At 38.7% G+C, this 19,712-nt stretch overlaps 1 protein-coding gene across 1 annotated transcript in view; it reads right to left on the bottom strand.

Moving 5' to 3' along the window:
* Window positions 1-6,550: 6,550 nt before the first annotated feature.
* MAPK1 (mitogen-activated protein kinase 1) overlaps window positions 6,551-19,712 on the bottom strand; it is a 37,556-nt gene continuing 24,394 nt past the window's right edge. The window contains exons 4-9 of the mRNA XM_086623227.1: window positions 18,751-18,867; window positions 16,830-16,944; window positions 16,220-16,351; window positions 13,966-14,075; window positions 13,138-13,265; window positions 6,551-10,734 (exon numbers count right to left, since the gene is read on the bottom strand). Of these exons, the coding sequence (XP_086479353.1) occupies window positions 13,149-13,265; window positions 13,966-14,075; window positions 16,220-16,351; window positions 16,830-16,944; window positions 18,751-18,867 (591 nt within the window). The 3' untranslated portion in view covers window positions 6,551-10,734; window positions 13,138-13,148. The remainder of the gene's footprint in view (window positions 10,735-13,137; window positions 13,266-13,965; window positions 14,076-16,219; window positions 16,352-16,829; window positions 16,945-18,750; window positions 18,868-19,712) is intronic.

Raw genomic sequence — 19,712 nt, 5'->3', positions numbered from 1 at the left:
TCATACCAAACAAAGCCAGCATAGGCAAAGGTGCTTACCAAGGTTTTTATGACTGTCTCACAAGGAAGTGTCATTTGCCTAGCAAAAAATTCAACTCTGCAATAACTACCAACAGTTCTCATTTAAAAAAAAACCCAACAAAACTAATAGATTTCAGAATTAAAGTTGGAGTGAACTCTGCTTCCAGATGAAATTAGACAGTGGAAGGAGGAAAATCTAATCAGTCACAGACAAGGCATCGACAAACATCATTTAGTCTACACTGACAGGAAAAACCATTGGATGAAGCCAGAGACACATGGAAGAGGGAACTGCGGAGGATGATTCCAAGAGGTAACCCAATAGAAGGAGAGTGTTAAGGACCGTGTATTTCCAACAGCCTGTCCCTCTGCTTCCCTGTCCCACCCGCCCCTGCTCAGGCATGCTTTTCAAAAAGAGCCCCTTGCCATGGTGTGGAGTCACAGGTGGTTTTTACCTCCATATAGAACAGGCAGCTGACTGGAGCTTCAGGTAGTTGGGAACAACAAGTCACTGATCTCTCTAGCACTGCAGAAAATTCAGCCATTTGAATATTTTCTTAAAATATTCCATAGTACTGATTAAAACGTTCAACTCCCAAAGAAAAGGCATGAAAACCCTTAAACATTAAACTGCATCCACTGCTACACTGACCAACGACAGGCCCTCCACGAGAAATGCATAGATGAAGGCAAATTGTTCTGAAGAGCTCAACATCTGACTGCTAATTAGATCTGCTCAGGACTGTTTCTAGAAGAGAAAGGGAGCGTTGTTCACAAACAACGTCCCCTCCAGCTCCTGGCAGTGCCTGCCATACCTTTTCTGCTCCCTGCACACCCCTGGAGCCAGCCACGCAGTGTTTGTTGCTCCGTTTCTGACAGCATGCCAACGAAGGGAACGCAGCAGAGCAGTGTATCTGGTTTTTAAACTAAAACATAGCAGTTTATGTTCTCTGCACAGGTCAGACCTCTTCCACTTTTTCCTGCCACTCTCTCAGTTGGATAGGAAATAGACAGTCCTTTGCTAGAGCCAGTAGGCTCTGAGGACAAAATGCTACCACAGCAACAGTTTCCTACTCATCTTTCAACCATAAATAATCTTGCGTTCTCCACTTGCTATACAAGTTGTTAGGGATATTTACATAAAAATGCCTTATTGCTCCACTGACAATCAGTTTGACATAAGTGTTGATTTGCTGTCATCCAGCAAATCATGTTGCAAAGTCACTGCCTAGAAATAATTGCTGTCAATGCTACAGTTGCCTGGAACTTGTTACTAGGACCAGATTGCTGTGGAGGCTGGTCACTGGAAGGCTTCTTGCAAAAGGCACAGACACTGGCTTTACAATCGCCAAGTGCAAAGTATAGGTCCTTCAGGAAAGCGCAGTTACGATTTACAGCTAAGGTAGTGTCACACATTTACACAGCAGCACCACAAATAACTTGACTATGTGTTTACAGTAATTTTATTTACAAGTTACCACATGACACCTGTAGTACTACAGTTTTTATAACACCATTAGCAGTAAAATAAGTCACATCTAAGAAGAGTAGGAGGCGGCAGAGAAAAATGTGCACAGAAAACACAGAAAAGCTATTCAGTTATAACTGAAAGTAGGTATTTTTCTACAGACTTTGAAAGTTAGGAGGAATATACACGTGGAGAAGAGCAAGTTCTTCAGCCCTGTTATTTCTACAGCATTAAAATTTTTGTACAGTGACACTTTAGTATGATCACTACACACTAGCAGTCAAATGGTGGGGAGAGAACTGTCTTAACAGGTTGCGCTTTTGAGCACCCACAAAGGAAAAACAAAGCTTCCCTCTTTGAAGGGAAGGTTATCCAGGGCTGGTTTACTTGCAGAGCCAGCAGCGCAGAATTGCTACTGAGGGGACAGGAGGGACAGAACTTAAGACTAGAGAGTTCCCATGCATTGCATATTGCCTGTGTGGTCTTATCTGGTCTCGAGTTAAGTAGTTGGTGAGCAAAACCAGTTGCAGCATTCCACGAGTCTTTTTACAGTGCCGTGATCTAATAAGGCTGAGCATAGCTTAGCAGAATCCCAAAATCAAGCAGAGGAAAAAAAGCCCTTATAATCCTTGGCTCTAACGATGCTGGTGTTGAGCCTGGGCCTTTCTCAAGAGGAAAAACGTGGAGCAACAATTCCGGAGAAACACTCTAGATCTAGATGTATTCTGATGATAAGACTCAGAAGAAAATAAGCTCAATGCAGCATCAGATGCAACCCTTTTCTGCTCCAAAGTACAGCAGCAGCTTCCAGAAAGCACACAGGTATTATTCAGGACCCTTTTTTCCCCCCCAGACATCCTTAATAGCCTGGAGCAACTGTCAATGCACACGATCCATGCTAGTGGCAAGCGCTGGAAAGACAATGAAAATAAAAGCTGCACAGTAATAATTATTTCCACTACTAGCTACACACAGGATATATTGCTTTTGGTACAATGCCATTTATTGTCACAAGAAGAAAACCAGTGATTAAACTGAGCACACATGAATTATGCAGACCTTTGCCATGCCGGAACAACAGCATATTATACTTAGAGAAATGTCACCAACTCAGCTGGAAAAACAGCTTAATACAGTTCTCCCAAAATACCAAACAGACCCTCAAAACCAACTTTATAAATTAAGTTTATCTACAAAAGAATGCTTAAGAAATGACCATAGTTATTTTTTTCTCCCCTTAATTCTCACACTTTTGTCTGGAGCACTGTGCTTACGCTGCAGGTGAGAGCGAACACAGGCCATATAGCTACAGTGACATCAACAATATTCATTTAAGTATTTTCGAGTGTGTAAGCTGGCCTGCAAAAATTTGTGTTCCCTCCACATCTGTGGCATACCCATTCAAAAAGCCTGCAAAAGTATATACATGTACAAAAACTAACAAAAAGCTTATTAAAAACACAGAATGCATTAAAAAGTCTAAAGTTTGAACTCTTGAGTCTATGATGTCTCAACTACAAGTTAGAATATTTGTGAGTTTTAGTACTTCCAAGAACATAAAAAGTTTTTTTAGTCAAAATTTCCTCTTAAGTACTAGCTATTGAAATCAAAGGTGAACTAGGAGAAAGGCTTGACTAAAAAAAACCTTCCTTTGAATTGTTCAGCTCCCTTGTGATATAATAATTTCAATAAGCCTCAAGTCAAAATTATGAACATTCAGTATTTTTGCATTTGCAGTTTTAAGGCAGAAAAATATCTTCAGAACAAGCCATTTAGTCTTGGATCTAACAACACCACAACCCTAAAAGGTGCATCTCAAGTCTTTTAGAAATAGCAAATTTTTCTGTAGCATTCTCTTGCAGTTTTGGGTTTTAATATTTTTTTCTAGAAAAGCCTAAATTTTGAGATAGTTTTCAGGCATGCTGAAGCGTGCGTCATGGCTGGAGAGACTAAAAGTTTCCATTGTTATTTCGGGGTTGTGTATTCAAGGTCAGTGTTACAACCATCCGGTGGAATTAACAGATCCCTCTACTGCACAGCACCTTGGTGCCATCCCGGGCACCGCACCGACGGGCTGCGGGAGAGGAGCTGCTCCGCACTATGCAAGTTTTCGCCCAGAGCCAGCAGCTGTAACCAGCGGCCCAGGAGTCAGCTGCCTGCAACCAGCTCTGTAAGCACAGCGGTGTCCTTGGCTCAGCTTGACAGAAGGAAAAAATTAAAAAGCAAACAAAGGTTGAGCTGTGAGACTGTAGTAATCTACAGCCATGAGAGATAAAGAAAAGTAAGAACAAAGAAGTGAAGTCGTCATGTCAGTCACAGCAGACAAAGGGCTCTGGAGAAAAACACCAACATGGAAAGTGTAAAACCCTGAGGAAGAGAAGCATTGCTGGAAGACAGTAACGCAGCAAGATCAAAGAGCAGCCCAGCCCAAGCAGCCATGGAAGGAGACAGGGAGAAGTCATATTTCAGTCGACAGCTAATAGTTGAGTGTTGCACAAACTCACAGAAAGACTCACAAGAAAATGAAAGTATTTTTAAACTGCGTATTTTTGGATGAGAAAACGCAGCAAACAACATGCTGTCAAGGTATTTCTTGCTCTTTTCTGGGAAATCAGAAACAGAACTCTTTAAAACTCCTTTTTCCAGCCTTCAGGTATGAACATAACCTACCTCTGTACCAAGTAAAATGGAAAGCTAGAAGGATCACACATTTCCATACCCCACTAATCAGATGGAAAGGCAAGAAACTTAAAGCAAACAGGCTCTGTGTGTTGAGAAGATGACAAGAGGCAATTTTAAGGAAGAAGCAGGAAGCTTTCAGTATTCACAGGGTATTTAGAGTCAAAAAGAGAAAGTCTGAACCAGAGGTAGGAGTTCCCAACAGCAACAAAGAAACCCATCAGAACAGGGTTACATGCTGCATCTTAGCCCAATGCATTATTCCTTTCTGTTCCTTGTGTTTATTTGTGTATTGCCTTCCCAGACATCCACATAGTTACCAGACCACAGGAAGAGTCTCAGGAGACCTTCTGGCTTTCTGGTGTACCTCTTCACTGGATTTACATCAGTTTAACTAATAGGATCAACAATCTGTTGTTCTTCATGAGAAAGCTCACAAATCCTATAGAAAAATGACTTCTGGAACAACTGGGACTTGCTTAGACTTACTTCAAATAGGAAGATAAAGAGGAAAGTAATTTGTCAATAGCGAGATATACTGAAAAATCAGGCAGAGTTCTGGAAAACACCTGAAGGAAAGCAGTCAGCATGAGTAATTTATAAAGGGGCAAGATAGAGGGGCTACAGAACAATCTTCCTGTCTGACTTCCAACATTAGCCTTCAAATGAACACCACGAGTGGGGCCGCATTTCTGACAGGGTAAGTGAGCACTGGCCACCTCCAGCACCTGACAGACTACCAGGATGTTGTTTTGCAGACTCACCAAAGCCACCTTCAGAACCAGAGTTCAAGCTAGAACTCTTCTGAAGCTAGCTGAGAGTTTCATGCATGGTGAAAAGGCATACCAGAGCAAGGTAACCGTCAACAGACATGGCATGTATTGATGTGATACAGTTTCCAAGTCTACATGCCTCAAATGTTTTTCTTGTTTTTTAAGCTTGTCAAGTGTTATGTATATGCAATTTAGTAGAAAGAATAATTGAAAATGAAACGTATGCAACACAGAAGCTGGCATCTTTGATCTGCAGAGAAAGTCATGGGGTCAGAGCTCTATGAAGCTTTATGCCATCAAACCTACACTAGTATAGCTTCAAATAAACATGGCTTGTGCTCAAAAGTCCTTCCTCACAAGCTTTCATGAGTGTTTGAGTGCACCATCTGCCCCAGCACCAGCAGATCAGCTTCCAGAGCATCCAGGGGGCTCTCACTGAAACAGGCCAGCCCCCACAAACCACAAGCCCACACACAGACCCAAGCACCCATCTCTACAGTCTTTGATTCCAGCAGTTTAAGAGTGCCCATTATACTTGAAGCTTAAAGATAGAGAGGATCAGTGTCCAATTCCAGTGAAATATAGGAAATGTGCATGATATATCAACTGAACCCTACTTAGGGACTACAAGAGTGTGAAGTCAATCAGCAGCTTGTCAAAACCTCTGCCGAGACAAGCTGCAGTGTAGTTATACCTTGAAGGAACGCCATGAAGTACCTGCTACTGTGAATGTAACATTCTGCTAGAGGGAGCAAGGAGAGCAAGAGGCACCTACAGTCGACGAAGAACTAAGAACACACAATAAACTTATCTATTGCAAAAATGAAATTCTGTAATGTTCTGGAAAAAAATTACACACTCTTCTATGAAAGCCTAAGAGGGGATAGAGTTGAATTTTGACAAGCCAGTTCTCAGATTTGTTACAGATCTGTCAGTTATGGCTAAGCTCTCTTTGGTTTCGGGTCACATTTTTCTATGTTTTCATATTAATTAGAGACGTTTCTAGCTGCCATTATCCAACTACACCTTCTAAGAGTTCAGTTCTTTGGCACAGTCTGATTTTATGCTGGGAAAAATAAAATCATTAAAAGCCCATGACAGCGATGTAAGTTTACTTGCATTGCTCCCAGAAATCACACGTTTCAAACCATTGGCCTGAGAAAAACCTTCTTGCAGTGAAGTGAAAACTCTAAGGATCGCTCAAGTAATCATTTTCAAGGTTTCACGGGAACAGGGCGATAGCTGTACGAATATCTATATGGAGTGTCAAAAGAGCCTGTGAATCATCAGATACACCCAGATCTACTTGCATTACTCAGTGCTCAACAGTTCAAAATAGTGACTATTTTGAAACTTTCTTGCACCAAAGGATAAAACATTTCTGCCTGTCTATACAGAAACTTCACCTGTGTTTTTATGGATGGCTTCCCTAATTTAATTTCAGGCTGGTATAATTATACAGTGGGACAAGCACGCTTGAGTATTTACAAATATGAAATGCAGGCTACTCACAACCGCGGCGTTCAAGTGACAGCGATTCTTTAGATCAGCCAATGCAATGCACAGCAGGGTAATCACGGTTTATAGACCAGCAGCTCATTCTACAGCAAAATTCCAGTCATTCTATATACGCACAGTACTATGCTGATTTGGTAATACAGGGACACAATTTAATGATTTTCTTTGCATTTGTTTTTACAAGATTCAGATGCCAAAACCAAAACAGAACATTAAGTTACCTGATTTAAAAAAGAAAACCACATACGTTTACAACATCAAAAGAATAAGACGAAATATAAACCTTTGCTACTTACAATTGATCTATACAGATTAACCAAATCACAAGTCTGTCACAATATAAACGTTTAATTGTTACAATGAATAAGAACATACAGAAAATGATTTAAATTTTTTTATAAAATCTTCCTTTGCTTTTTTATTTTAAACTTACCATTAACTAAGTTAGCTATGCAGGACTTGTGGGGTACATGACTAAGAAGGCACCAACAGTACAAAGCAAAGACAAAGCAGTTTGAGTATTTTCAGAGTGCTCTACACTGATACAACACAAGAAAAGGCAACAATAGTAAGTAAACCAGCTGCAACCTTTAGAAATTTGTTCTAGATTTACAAAGGTAGTCCAACTTTTACATTTCCTCCAATGTTTCACTCAGTTTGATCACAGCACATGCTACAAAAACCATTGTAAGCTTCACTTTACTAATGTGCACTTTTCACTAATTTAGTGTCTTGATTTCAATCGTTAACTAAACCATTTTGAACCACAAATGTATTTAAAACTTAGTAAAAGGATTGTTTGGACTTTTTTGTTTAAACCACTGCATTTACAAAAATATTTCCCCTAAAATCTGGGATTGCTTGAAGACATAGCTGTACAAATATAAAAGTACTATGCAAGGGACCAAATTCATGAGTATATGATGGGTATGTATAGACCTATATTTATACCATATCACTGTGCTGTAACAACACAATAAATTTATCAATAACCAAGGACTATATAAACTACACTAACGTAAGCAAATATATATTAATAAAGTTTAAATCTATAGTACAGTTGCTCAGCAAACAACTTCGACATGGTATAAATATATCGTAGCATATTACAGTGGGCAGCAACAACAGGTTTTTCTTTTTCTCATTCTGTAAGGAAAACCACGCTCAACTCCTTGGGTCTAGTTTGGCCACTGCTGAGTTACACCATTACTGCTACTCCTGAAAGCTCCTAGTGCACCACACCGCTCAGCCCGTGTAGTGTCGTACACTTCAGATTTGATACGACATGTGACACTGATGAGGAAGAGTCTGGCGACAGTCAGGACAGCCGAGTAAGATGCTTATTTGCCAAAGCATCTGTGAGAATTTTATGTTTGCATATTTTTCTTCAGCTGTAAGGTTGGAATGTTTTTGACAGTGAACTGTTTACATTCCTTATTCCCAAAACATCTTTACCATGAAATATGCATGTTACTTCGATTAAGAGTTGCTGTTCTCCGCTCTAAAATATAAAAACTACATAAAGGAAATCAACGTAAAATGATGAAATAACTGACCTAATACAGTGTTGTTATAGGCACCTTCTTTTAAACTATTTTCAAAATCTGACCAAAAAAAAAAAAAATCATGCTTCTGCATTTGACACATTGACAAATGCAACCCAATGACGTTCACTGAATTCAGTAAAAGATTGATGAATGTGGTTACTGATACTGATGGATGCCAGTTGGATTCAGCAAGAGTAGCTAAGGAAGAAAGCCCCAAAGCACCAGATGTCAGGTAAAGCAAACCCTCGGCTTCTCACTCAGAGAGACAGAATGCAAGGGTAAGTCCACCTCCCCAGAAATCCAAAATTAAAGAAAGTATTAAAAAAAGAATTAGGAAAGAGAAGGGTGAAGTAAGCTGCCAAAGTTCTTCCTTAATGAATTAAAATGGAGGTGTTACAAACGAATTTCAGTAACAGTCACCTTTCCAACCTTTTCAAAAATGATTCCTGTAGTAATGATGATCATACAAGTAGCAGAGATTTGCAAAATATTTCAACTTTTCAAAACTGAGTGAGAAAAGCGTTTTGGTAAGGACGTGTAGAAATGTCAAGGGAAATTTCTACACTAGCATCAACAGTCAAGTGCATATTTCCATAGAAATGTTTTCAGCGTAGGTTCCATACCACAATTCAATGACCACCTGTGCAGTGTCCTGACAATGCTCCTAATGTGTTCCCCGCAACAGAGATTTATGTACCACAGGAACTTCCTAATAGAAAATGCCCTTTAATGATGAACCCTTGCTTATTAAAAATTAGTTTTGGCAGACTAATACTTAAACTATAAGAAAAAGAAAATTTTGAAATGGAATCTTGTAAGCACCCTTGTCTATTGAAGTCTAAGTTAATGGCTTTCTAGATTTCTTCAAAGAGCAGACTAAACGGTATGAGGAAGCCTGGAGTTATTAACCAGCAAGCATCCTTATATACTACAGTAGCAATTGAACCTGATTTCCATTCAAACAACATTACCCAAGAGGAAACCAAAAACTAATTCTTAATGTTAATGTGAAGATATAAGATTTAAATTTATTTCCAGGAATTACAAGTGCATTTTGTTCATATTAGCAAGCAGTCTTTATACAATCCATTCTTCACTGCTGCCAAAATAAAATGAGAAAAAGACAGCAGAGATATGAAAAGCTAAAAATAGAACTATTTCTCCTAAGTTATTTGTTGAATAGCATTTCAGTTGAACACAACTCAGAGGTAACAATAGATTATTTTTTTTCTCAATCATAGGCATGTGGCACTTAGACAATCATCTTTGCACAGAAAGCTTTAACAGTCATGCGAGGGCACAGTAATTATTTTAAACAAGGCAAATTTCTCACCACAGAGAGCAGTGGGGAAAGAAAAGGAGGCACTGCACTGGAACATAACACCTAGTAAACTCCACATTATACAATTTCAGTAACAAATACTTGAAAAGATCATTAAAAGGTATACAATTTTAAACATTATTTAGTGCTAGCTTTGTTTGGTTGTCCTAACTCAGCATTATCAGAAACGGTTGATAGTACTTGACAACAGAACAGTACTTCATGTCACGAGCTCATGGAGGCTTGATTACAAATCACCATAGTGTAGGTTGCAAGAAATGAACTTGAGATGCTGACATGCTGTAGGAGCAAAAGTAAAATCAAACTTTCTCATTGGAAGATGCAGTGTTCCTCTCTGCAAGAATTCTGAATGTCAGTGATTAGACTCAAACGTAAAAACTATCCGTCCTCATTTGAAGCATTTCATTGGTATGCAGTACGTAGACTGAGTTTAACTTCATATTTTGGTTTCTCGCTTCCCACCACACATGGATGCCTTCCACAGAGAAAAGCATTCACCGTTAGCTCATCATGCCATTATGTTCTTTGTTAATCTTCCACCACGCGGTGAGTAAATACAAGTTGGCGAGCTGCCACTCATTCTCTTTGCACAAGTCTTATAAGCACTACTACCTGGTATGAACTTTGGAAGTACTACGCCTCCAGCACGGTTAAACTTTAAATGATCTCTTTTCGAAAAGGCGGGGAGAAAAGGGTACAAATTTTATCAATGCGTGGAAAAAGCGTGTCTTAGATGAATTCAATTAAGTTGGGTTCCTCTGTGGTTCTTACGCTGTATGGAATACCTGTATGTACAGCACAGGACACCCAAACAAGTGCATAAGCAAGATTAACATGAACACGACTTATGCTGGAATCCATAACATAATGGTATAAACTCCGCTGGATGCTAACCATTTCTATTTAAAAAGGAAGTGCAAAAAAAATCTGGGATGTCACTGACTTAAAGTGCCCTGAATAGTAGCTTTTCTAAAAAAAAAAAATGCCAGCGACTTCAGTAAAGTCAGAAAAACATAGTTCATGGTGTAAACTTCTTACAGGTTAATGAATTATCTTCTTGGATATTGATCCAGGAGTGAAAGGAACCACTGCATCTTTCAAACCAGAAAGCAAGCAGTTAAAATACGGCCAGCAGTAGGTGCACTTACAGTACAGTACTGCAACAGGGCAACAATGGGCATTACGCATAGGAGTGTCAATTACAATTCTTCAGGCTTAAAAGATTCATTGAAAGCATGAAAAGCCAAAACTACCAGGAACTGCCCTCCTGAATGGCTCAAAGGAGTTAGTGGATAAGCTGAGAGAGGCCACAAGACATGACCAACAATAAAGAACTGGGAAGAGGAACAGCAACGTTTGAGCATGCCCAGTCCTTTAAGTCCTTGTCCTACAAAAAAGAGCAGAGACATATTTCAGTGAAGAAAGTTTTAACATCGCCTTCTAAAACAAACCTACTTTCCTGTTTCTGTGGTTTATGTACACTGTTGTTTACCATGAGGCAGAGACAGCAGTACCAATATATGTGAAAAAAAAGAAAGTCAGAGACAGTGAATATCAGTACATTACACGTTAAAATTTTAAATCTTAAAAAAATTAGGAAGATTAATCATAACTAATGAAGCACATTATTTGGTGATCTGAAGAATCTGTTATTTTCACATTGCTTCTCAATTCCAAAAACTACAGCCAAGGGGGAAGTTTTGAACGTGAAGAAATAACACTGAGAAGAGCTGGCTGATACAGTACAGGGGAGTGCAGGGGAGTAGAAGTGCACAGGAAGAGACCGTCACTGTCCATTTTAAGCCAACTCCTGGGGCTTGGCCTTCACTAGGATAGCAACCACTTATGTTTCAGCTGTTGTGACGTGGAATAGCTAATAATTCTACCCACAAATGACTAGGAAAAATTACCAGCGTATCATTATCGAGCCGAGTACAATATTTAAATTTCAGTATCATGTCAGCCAAATCAACTCTTCATAGTAACATTTAAAGTAACATTTTTAGCAAACCAGAAATTTCCATTCGCACTGGATCACTAATATCTTTATCCCTGATCCCTTTATCCCTTAATCCCTAATACAACCTAGGTAAGCATGGTCTGGGCAAAGAGGCAAACAGGAGAGATGACAAACTACAATTCACCACAATATTAGCTATTTCCTCTCCCTTCCTTGATACCACAGCCTATTAGTAACAGGTTTCATCTTACTCCTAAAAACACACATCATGTTCTTCCAGAACGTGCACATGTGCTGCTAGTGCCTCATGTACAAAATCAGCTCTAGGAAACGCGGACGGGAAGTGAGCAGCACGCGGGTTACCGTGCCCCAGGGCTAGTTCTAACGGCAATGCTTGGCTAACAGTAAGAGCCAGGTGTGTGAACCTCAGATCCACCTAACTTAATCACTGAAATAGTTTCAAATGTTAGCTAGTAAGCTTCAATAAACAAAACACAGTATTTCTAAATATTGAAATGACTTCATTTGTGAACTTCTATGCATTTGAATTTTCTACACACTGGCAACAGAAGTTACCTTATTTAAGTAAAAACTGTGTTTTCAAAAGTTTCCTCTACTTTTTTTTTTTTTCCTTTCTTTCATGGATTTCTTGCAGTGAGGAAGTTCGCTAGCTCAAAACTTAACCTTTCTGCTGGACTCACCAACAAAAACCAGTGATTGTAGAACACTGCTGGGAACAGAGAACTGCACAGAAACTACTTTTAAGACCATAAAACAGGCAACCTAGATTAGGCTGTCTTTTGTTTGTTTTTCTTTGCCAGTACTACACTTTGACACTTTAACTATTAGTAACACAGAAGTTTCACAAGAGTAGATATAAGGAAGAAACTTTTTATGATGAGGGTGGTGAAACACTGGCACAGGTTGCCCAGGGAGGTGGCAGATGCCCCATCCCTGGAAACATTCCAGGTCAGGCTGGAGGGGGCTCTGAGCAATGTGATCTAGTTGAAGATGTCCCTGCTCACTGCAGGGGGGTGGGACTAGACGACCTTTAAAGGTCCCTTCCAACCCAAACCATTCTGTGCTTCTAAGTGTTAATAAAAATTATTCAAGTCAGTATTTGACCAATTTTGTATGAAACTGCTGAAACTTGCAAGCCTCATGGTATATAAAGACCAGTTAAGTTCATAGATTTAAAAAAAAGTCACAGACAGTGAATATCAGTACATTACACTTTAAATTAATATTCTAAATCTTCAAAAGATTAGGAAGATTGATCATAACTAATTTATGAATATTTAGATACCTATTCTTATTTACTTAGACTATTTCAGAGGTACTTAAAACTGAAGTTAAATCATACTGAAGCTAATTTTTTTTTCCTTTTAAAGTAATTTAAGAGATTTCTTCTCTGTACTTTACATTTAAGGAAGAAGTTTATTGAAAAGCATTTGAAGCTATATGACAAAATAGTCTGTAATATATAAAGAATACTGCCCCCTTAAATTTATTTTTTTAATAAAATTTGCATTTCAAAGTGTTACCATAGTTTTTATTCTGAGAGCACTATTTAAATGTAATTCTTGTTTCTTAAATGTAACCTAAAAACTAGGTAAACATCTCTGACAATTGCCTGGACTCCCTGCAGACACTTCAACATTGTAGGTAAAACTAACCTGTCTCTAACCGCAGAATGGGACTGAGGCCAAAGGAACAAGCATAAAGCTATCCTTTAACACCTAGTTATCCTAGCAATAGAAAAGGTAAGTTCTACATTTCACTAGTGGTAAAAAAAGTTCCAAAAGTGGTTTTGTACTGCTGTGACTTTACCTATGCACAACTTAAGATCGATATCCTGGCTGGAATCTAGCAGTTTCCTCAAAAATCAGTTCTTTCAGCTTTTCCTTCGGCAAGTCATCCAACTCCATATCAAACTTGAAGGGTGCTTCAGCTACAGGCTTAATAATATAAAGAAACATTATTACTTTTTTAAAATATTACTGTTCCATTTAATTTCATATAGTCCTTGTATAGGGGAAAAAAAATCTGAAAATGCATTTCACAAAAATATCTAACACTACGCAGTCCTCAAGGAAGAACTCATTCTATTAGTCCTTTGTGTGCTTTATATATTAGTTTACCAAATTTTAAATCAAACCATAGTAAGTAGCTACTCAAATCTAAACCACAAGTTAAAATATTTGTTAAAGGCTCATAAGTTAGTATCTACCTGAAGAAAAATTACGTGAAACATTAGTATTTCTTGGAATAAACATATCTGTCCCTTGAGGAAAACTAGCTTATTTCTTCCTCCCTTACTTCTTCACCAAAAGTAACCTAAAATCTCATCAGAATTATAAACCACAGCAAATTCAGATTTGCATTTAAAATGCATAATCTGATGGCAAACTCAGTTATTCTCCTCCTTTATCTTGGACATTATGAAACAAGACCATAGCGAGCCAAGAAATCCATTTTCAGGACAGTACATCTATTTATTGAGCTGCACCTCCAAAATGTTGTACTAGAATAAGAAACACAAAACTCTGGTAAATTCATGCAAGTCATTCTTCAATTCCATTAGAGCAGTAGAAACAGTGTCCTTAAACTAATGAAGAAAACAAAAAAAGAAAATTTACATTTTAACTGTGTCTTTACCTCATCACTTGGATCATAATACTGCTCCAGATATGGATGGGCTAAAGCTTGCTCCACTTCAATCCGCTTATGGGGATTAAAGGTCAACATTTTATCCAACAAATCAAGTGCTAAGAGGGAAAAAAAAAAGTCAGCAAGAGTTTAATACACACTCCAAAGCAGGGAAGTGTTACAAACACTGGTATTACGTGGAAAACACACGCTACTCTAAGAAGTTTTGTGCTAATTTCAATTTACAGCTGGAGTTTCCCAGCTGTAGTAACAGAAGCAGCAGATTGCTTCCTGCGACTTGGGCGGTGTCTTTGCCAGCCCATCTTACCAGCGTTCCCTGGTTACATTCCCATTAGGTTACAGACCTAATGGAGGTCTAACCTTCCAAAGGCTTTTCTTCAGCATCAGAACAAACGTGGAGGGAAGAAATGCACAGAACCTTATGGAACAATATGGTTTTAACGACAGCAGAAATTGAACAGATGAGGCTTTTCCTTCACTCGAACAGATGCTTTGAGTTTTTGTGTCAAAAATCTGAACCAAAAGAAAGCTTTTCTGGAATGAAAAAGTAATCCAGAATATGTTCTTATTCTGAAAAGAAAACTTGGCTGTTTAATGATGAAAGTATCATCCAGAAGTCAATTAAGAGTTCCAGATCATCACAGTGAACTATTATAGCATAAATAGCAGCCCAGAAGACACTCTCCAGCTACAATGGAAATATATTCATATTCATGAGATTCAGGCAAAATCTGTTGAAGACAGCTCATAAAGAATCCATAGAGAACTTGAAGATACAGTAAGACAGAGAGTGAGGTCTGATGAAACTTGGGACAAATGCTACAAGTCAGAGTTACCACGATTGTTCAGTTACTTTGATTGTAACAGATTTTCCTTCTCCAAGAAAAGAAAACAGAATGATTATAGTAGCAAGAAGCCCAAAGATATCTGCAATATCCTAAATTCCATTCCATTTCTTCTCATCGTTTATGACACAGAACTTCAATAGAGGCTTCTTACTGCAGCAGTAGTTGCATACCAAGCATTGCAGAAGAGAGAGAACTTCTGCATTCAATGGCAGCTTGAAAAAGCTGCAAACTTGCACAGCAATTCATGTTCAATATTCTGGTGCAGCTTTCTCAAGGCTGGGAACTCACGTGCGCTCCATGCTGAAGCACATCGTGCACAATGCCTTTCACCGAAATGACTGACAAAAACAGCTTCTTGAAACACGGCGCTGTCAAAGCTGCTCTGAAGGTTTCGATGAAAGGTGCTGCAGAAAGTCATGCGAAGCGCATGTTCCCCAAGCAGTTAAGCATGTCAGCAGTGCTACAGCTTGAGCTGTCAGAAGCCCACAGTAACAATTCTCGCACTGATGAGCACTATGATAAAAGCAGAATAAATCACTGCTGTTTCTCTCAATGATAAGGAGAATCAGTTCTACACAGCTCCATCTGTGGAAATCAGCTTTTACATGGCAGTTGAGCACCTGATCATATTCACTAAGAGTAAATTATCATATCAGCTTTAAAAAAAAGTGACTTATGAATTGTGTCAGAGCAGGTAAAAGAGCACTGCACTGTGAATACAACCACCCTTAGAATTTAAAAGGCAAGTTAATAGCTATACAGCAAAACAAAATCACATTTACCTTTCACTAAAGCTGTGTTAAGAAAGGCAAAAATTATTACACTCTGCTTTTATAACTTTTGATCCACTTATTGTAACGGGAATTCTTTAACCCATTAAATTTTAACCTTTTGTACTGCCTAAGGACCCATACTTGGATTGAAATTATCCTGTATCTAGAACTGTATCAGTATCTAGAACTGATACACAACCTGCGTAACTATACCGAGTTCAGCAATACGCAGCTCTCTCCTATCCTAGTTTAGAAAAAAGTTCAAGATTTGTTTGACGCTTATGTCAAAATCCAAAGTCTATTTCTGTACTTGAGTAACGTATCATGCTTTCAAAGTCAGGATTTACATTTTACATGTAAGTTAAAGATCAAACACCACAACACATAATCTTAGTTTTAGTAAAAAATTGCTTTAAAAAGATAAGCTAGAATGAGGGTTTCATGCTGGTTTATGGTTTTATATTAGATTTATATTGCTGTTTTATGGGACATGCATGTTCTGTTTCCAATATAGATAAAGACAAATTCTTAGGGTGGTTTTAAAAATCCCATCCTGCCATTACTTTTGGTGCTTATTTCCATTTTTGAAGATCTGATACAATGTAATAGAACATAAAATACCTTTGGGGTCAGCGTTTGGAAACAGCCTGTTCCATGGTACCTTATTTTTGTGTGGTAGGGAAAGCAAGTAGTTTCTGGCCTTTAAATTTATTATACAATTCAAATCTTCTTGGGAAGGGGATCCAAGTATACCTATAAAAAAATACACACAGTTCTGCATTCCTATGAAAAGCACATTAAAACGGTTATATCACATTTGCTAAAACTCAACATTAAAACTGCTGGGAAGAAGATTTCAGACTAAAAGTTTTAAAAGTACAGAATACCTTAGAATTTTTTTAGAAACCTTTACTAAAAAGATTTGTTATTTTTTCTTGTAAATAAATGAGTGCATTTGAGTTTTCTAGTCATCAGTAATCTGTTTAAAAGATCCAGTTAAGTGGTGTATCTATAGAAATCTAAAATAAAATAATTGACCTGGACCTAACAGTATACAATTTGTTGTAGAAATTACTGCAGAAGTAACTACGGGGAACAGATGATACGCTTATAGATCCATACTTTATACATTGACCAACAAAACAAAGAAATGAATGACCCAGACCAGTCTAGCTGGTAGAAAAGATGGAGACAGACAGATGTGGAAATGCTGCTCTTACATAAAGCTTACCAAGGATATGGTTAAGTTGGTCAAGGTAGTGTTTTCCTGGAAAGATAGGTCTGTTGGAGAGCATCTCTGCCAGAATACAGCCGACTGACCAGATGTCAATAGACTTGGTGTAACCCTGCAGGTGAAGCAAAACCACATTTTTGACAGAAACTTTTGCCTAATTGCAGCAACATGTTACTTCAGTAAATTTTGAAAGTGCATGCAAATAAATCTTTTTTTAGATGAGTCATGCCTGTTCATGCTGTCTGAGTTTTCTGTACAGAATGAAATAATTGAGAATTGTCTACCAAAACACTGTTTCGAAGGGGCAGCAAGAACTGAAGCCTGCAAGATACACTTTTCCCAAAGGATTCTCTAAGTTTAGCTAAACATACTTGCCAACTGCTAATTTTTGAGACTCCGTAATTTTATAGCAACTTTACACTAACAAATTTTGGAAACAAGCTATTCTTCTTAATTCTACAGCTCCTAACAGGATAGTAAACACGTGCAAAAAAAAGCCATCCTTCTTCCTAATATAACCCAAATAGCACACAAGAATCCTTCAGCATCCAAGGGGGTAAAGGGCAAACACATTGTTGGCCAGCTCATTTGTAAAACACAACAGGTAAGTAAGTAGTAAAGATGATGTGAGAAGGCCAATAACAGTAAGTGGGATATGAGAAGAACGGAACAAACAGCCCTGTTTCCATGTGTACGGATAACCCACCTTCTCCAGAAGAAAAGGCTTTTATTCAGAAGCACACCAGCAGCACTGGTGCCTGGGTAACATGGGAGCAAGTTCACCTCAAGCACCCCTGGTCCCACAAGCTCCCTGGCCTTATTCTCCCAGAGCCCACTGCCCGCTACGCCCCCTCCCATTAGCAGGGAGGTTCCAATGACAGCTGAATCCAACTTTGCCGAAGCCAACTTTGCCAAATCCACAGCCACCTCAGCGGCTTCTCGGGGTGGGATCACTTGAGCATTTGTTTTCAAGGTAACTGTAACTCTAAAGGGAATCGGGCTATAGGCCAGGAAAATTAAGTTGACCACCTCTTAAGAGACACACAAAATATTTTCTTGTAAAAGCTGCTGATAAATGTATGTGGATAACCAGAAATAAGGCTTAGTTGCCCTGTGTTTATGGCTTCAATGCAGGTTTAAAACACAAGAGCTGGGAAAAAACCCTCAATTGGTCCGATGACTATTTTCTAGAAGCTCATCAGACACTATTGCCACAACAAATCAGACCCAACCACCAATGAAGCAACAGCCCTACAGAAGCAAAGTCTTTGAAGAATATAAAACACAGACAGATGTCACTTAGGTGTTTTGTAAACAAGTGTATGGCTGTAGAAAATAATGCAAAGGTTAGGAAGGACACCCATTACTCCCACCATACAGGGACTGGATGCACCTTAAGACACGAACAGAACAACATAAGAATAATTCCAAGTATAAAAAAAACAAAGGGATGATTTCATTAAGACTATGGGAATGCAATTAAGATTGACACACAATGAAGATCACATGCCTTCAGAATCACATTCACCCTCATTATACATTCTAAACCTAAATCAAGATGTCAAGATAATATTAAGGCAACATTTGCAAGCCTTGATGAAGACAGTAGTAAAACGCCCTCATTGCTGGTACTTCTGTCCTCCTCTGCGGAACAGCATTTGATGGAAAGAAGTCTTATGATTGGGAAGGAACTGGACACATGGGAACTCCTGCATGTGATTACTCGGTTGTAGCACCCAATAACTGTATCTGCAATCACAAATCTATTGCAAGCCGGTAGCTGTACTGCAAATCCGTTACCACGTTTCCTCAATGCATGTGTTCTGATCCTAAAAACACAGGGCGGGGAAGCAACATTGGTCCTTACAAGTGAATAACTAGCAGCAGAAGCACCACAGCAGTGCACTCTGGTTCTTACCTTAGAATTCAGCATGATTTCAGGAGCCCTGTACCAACGCGTGGCCACGTATTCTGTCAAGAATCCTGTGTGATCATGATCTGGATCTGCAACACGAGCCAGTCCAAAGTCACAAATCTGGTTTCGAAGAAATTTAAAAGAAAAAGAAAAGCATATTGAATGTTAGACATACAGCCTCCAATACTACAACGTTACTAATTCACCGTTCCCTAACCCATGATGTAACGCCTACATTTACAGCGATGGTAACCTGTATTTTTAGAAACAAATTATTGCACAAAGGTTAAGAAAAATGTTTTGGATTAAGTAAAACTGTATCCAATTAGGCCATGCAGGAGCCACGCAGAATAAACGGTTTGGGGGAAAAAAAAAAGTTCCTGGTGCACAATTTATGTTCCACTTACTTGCCACCTATCTGGCAGAGAAGGTGTTAAGATACACTGCTCCAACCTGTTATTGGAAATTTACCAGAAAACAAAAAGAGAAAGAGATTCAGGTTTCCACAAAACAAAATTACTGACCCGCATACTTGTAGCAAAATTCAATATCCCTTTTTACAAAAGCTACCATCCTAACTGCATCTTTGCATGAGAAACATCCTACCCAATCATGAGACAATGGTAGACAAGACAGATTATAGGTTGCTGAAGGAGCATCAACTTAAAAAAAAACCACACACAAAATATTTCTCAACCCTGTATCAGGAAACTAGTTTTATCTAACCATTGAAAGAAAAATAAACTCTGATCTAGACTGATGAGTCCAGCAAAAAAAAGGAAAAAGTGCTTTTATCTGTACTCTGGTAAGGAGGCTCCACAGCATTCAGAAGCGTTTCGTGTCCTCTCTCCAAATAAAAATTAAGAAAATTGAAGAAGTGAAGACAGACAGTGCTCTAGAGCACAGCAGCTACTCCCTTCTTACCTTCCAAAAAGTGAGTGAGCAGCACATTAGACACACTCGTA

This window comes from Tauraco erythrolophus, chromosome 19 (genome assembly GCF_009769465.1).
Source record: "Tauraco erythrolophus isolate bTauEry1 chromosome 19, bTauEry1.pri, whole genome shotgun sequence".
Classification (NCBI taxonomy): Eukaryota; Metazoa; Chordata; class Aves; order Musophagiformes; family Musophagidae; genus Tauraco; species Tauraco erythrolophus.
The sequence above is the reverse complement of the archived record's forward strand: the minus strand, read 5'-3'. Positions and strand labels throughout refer to the sequence as shown.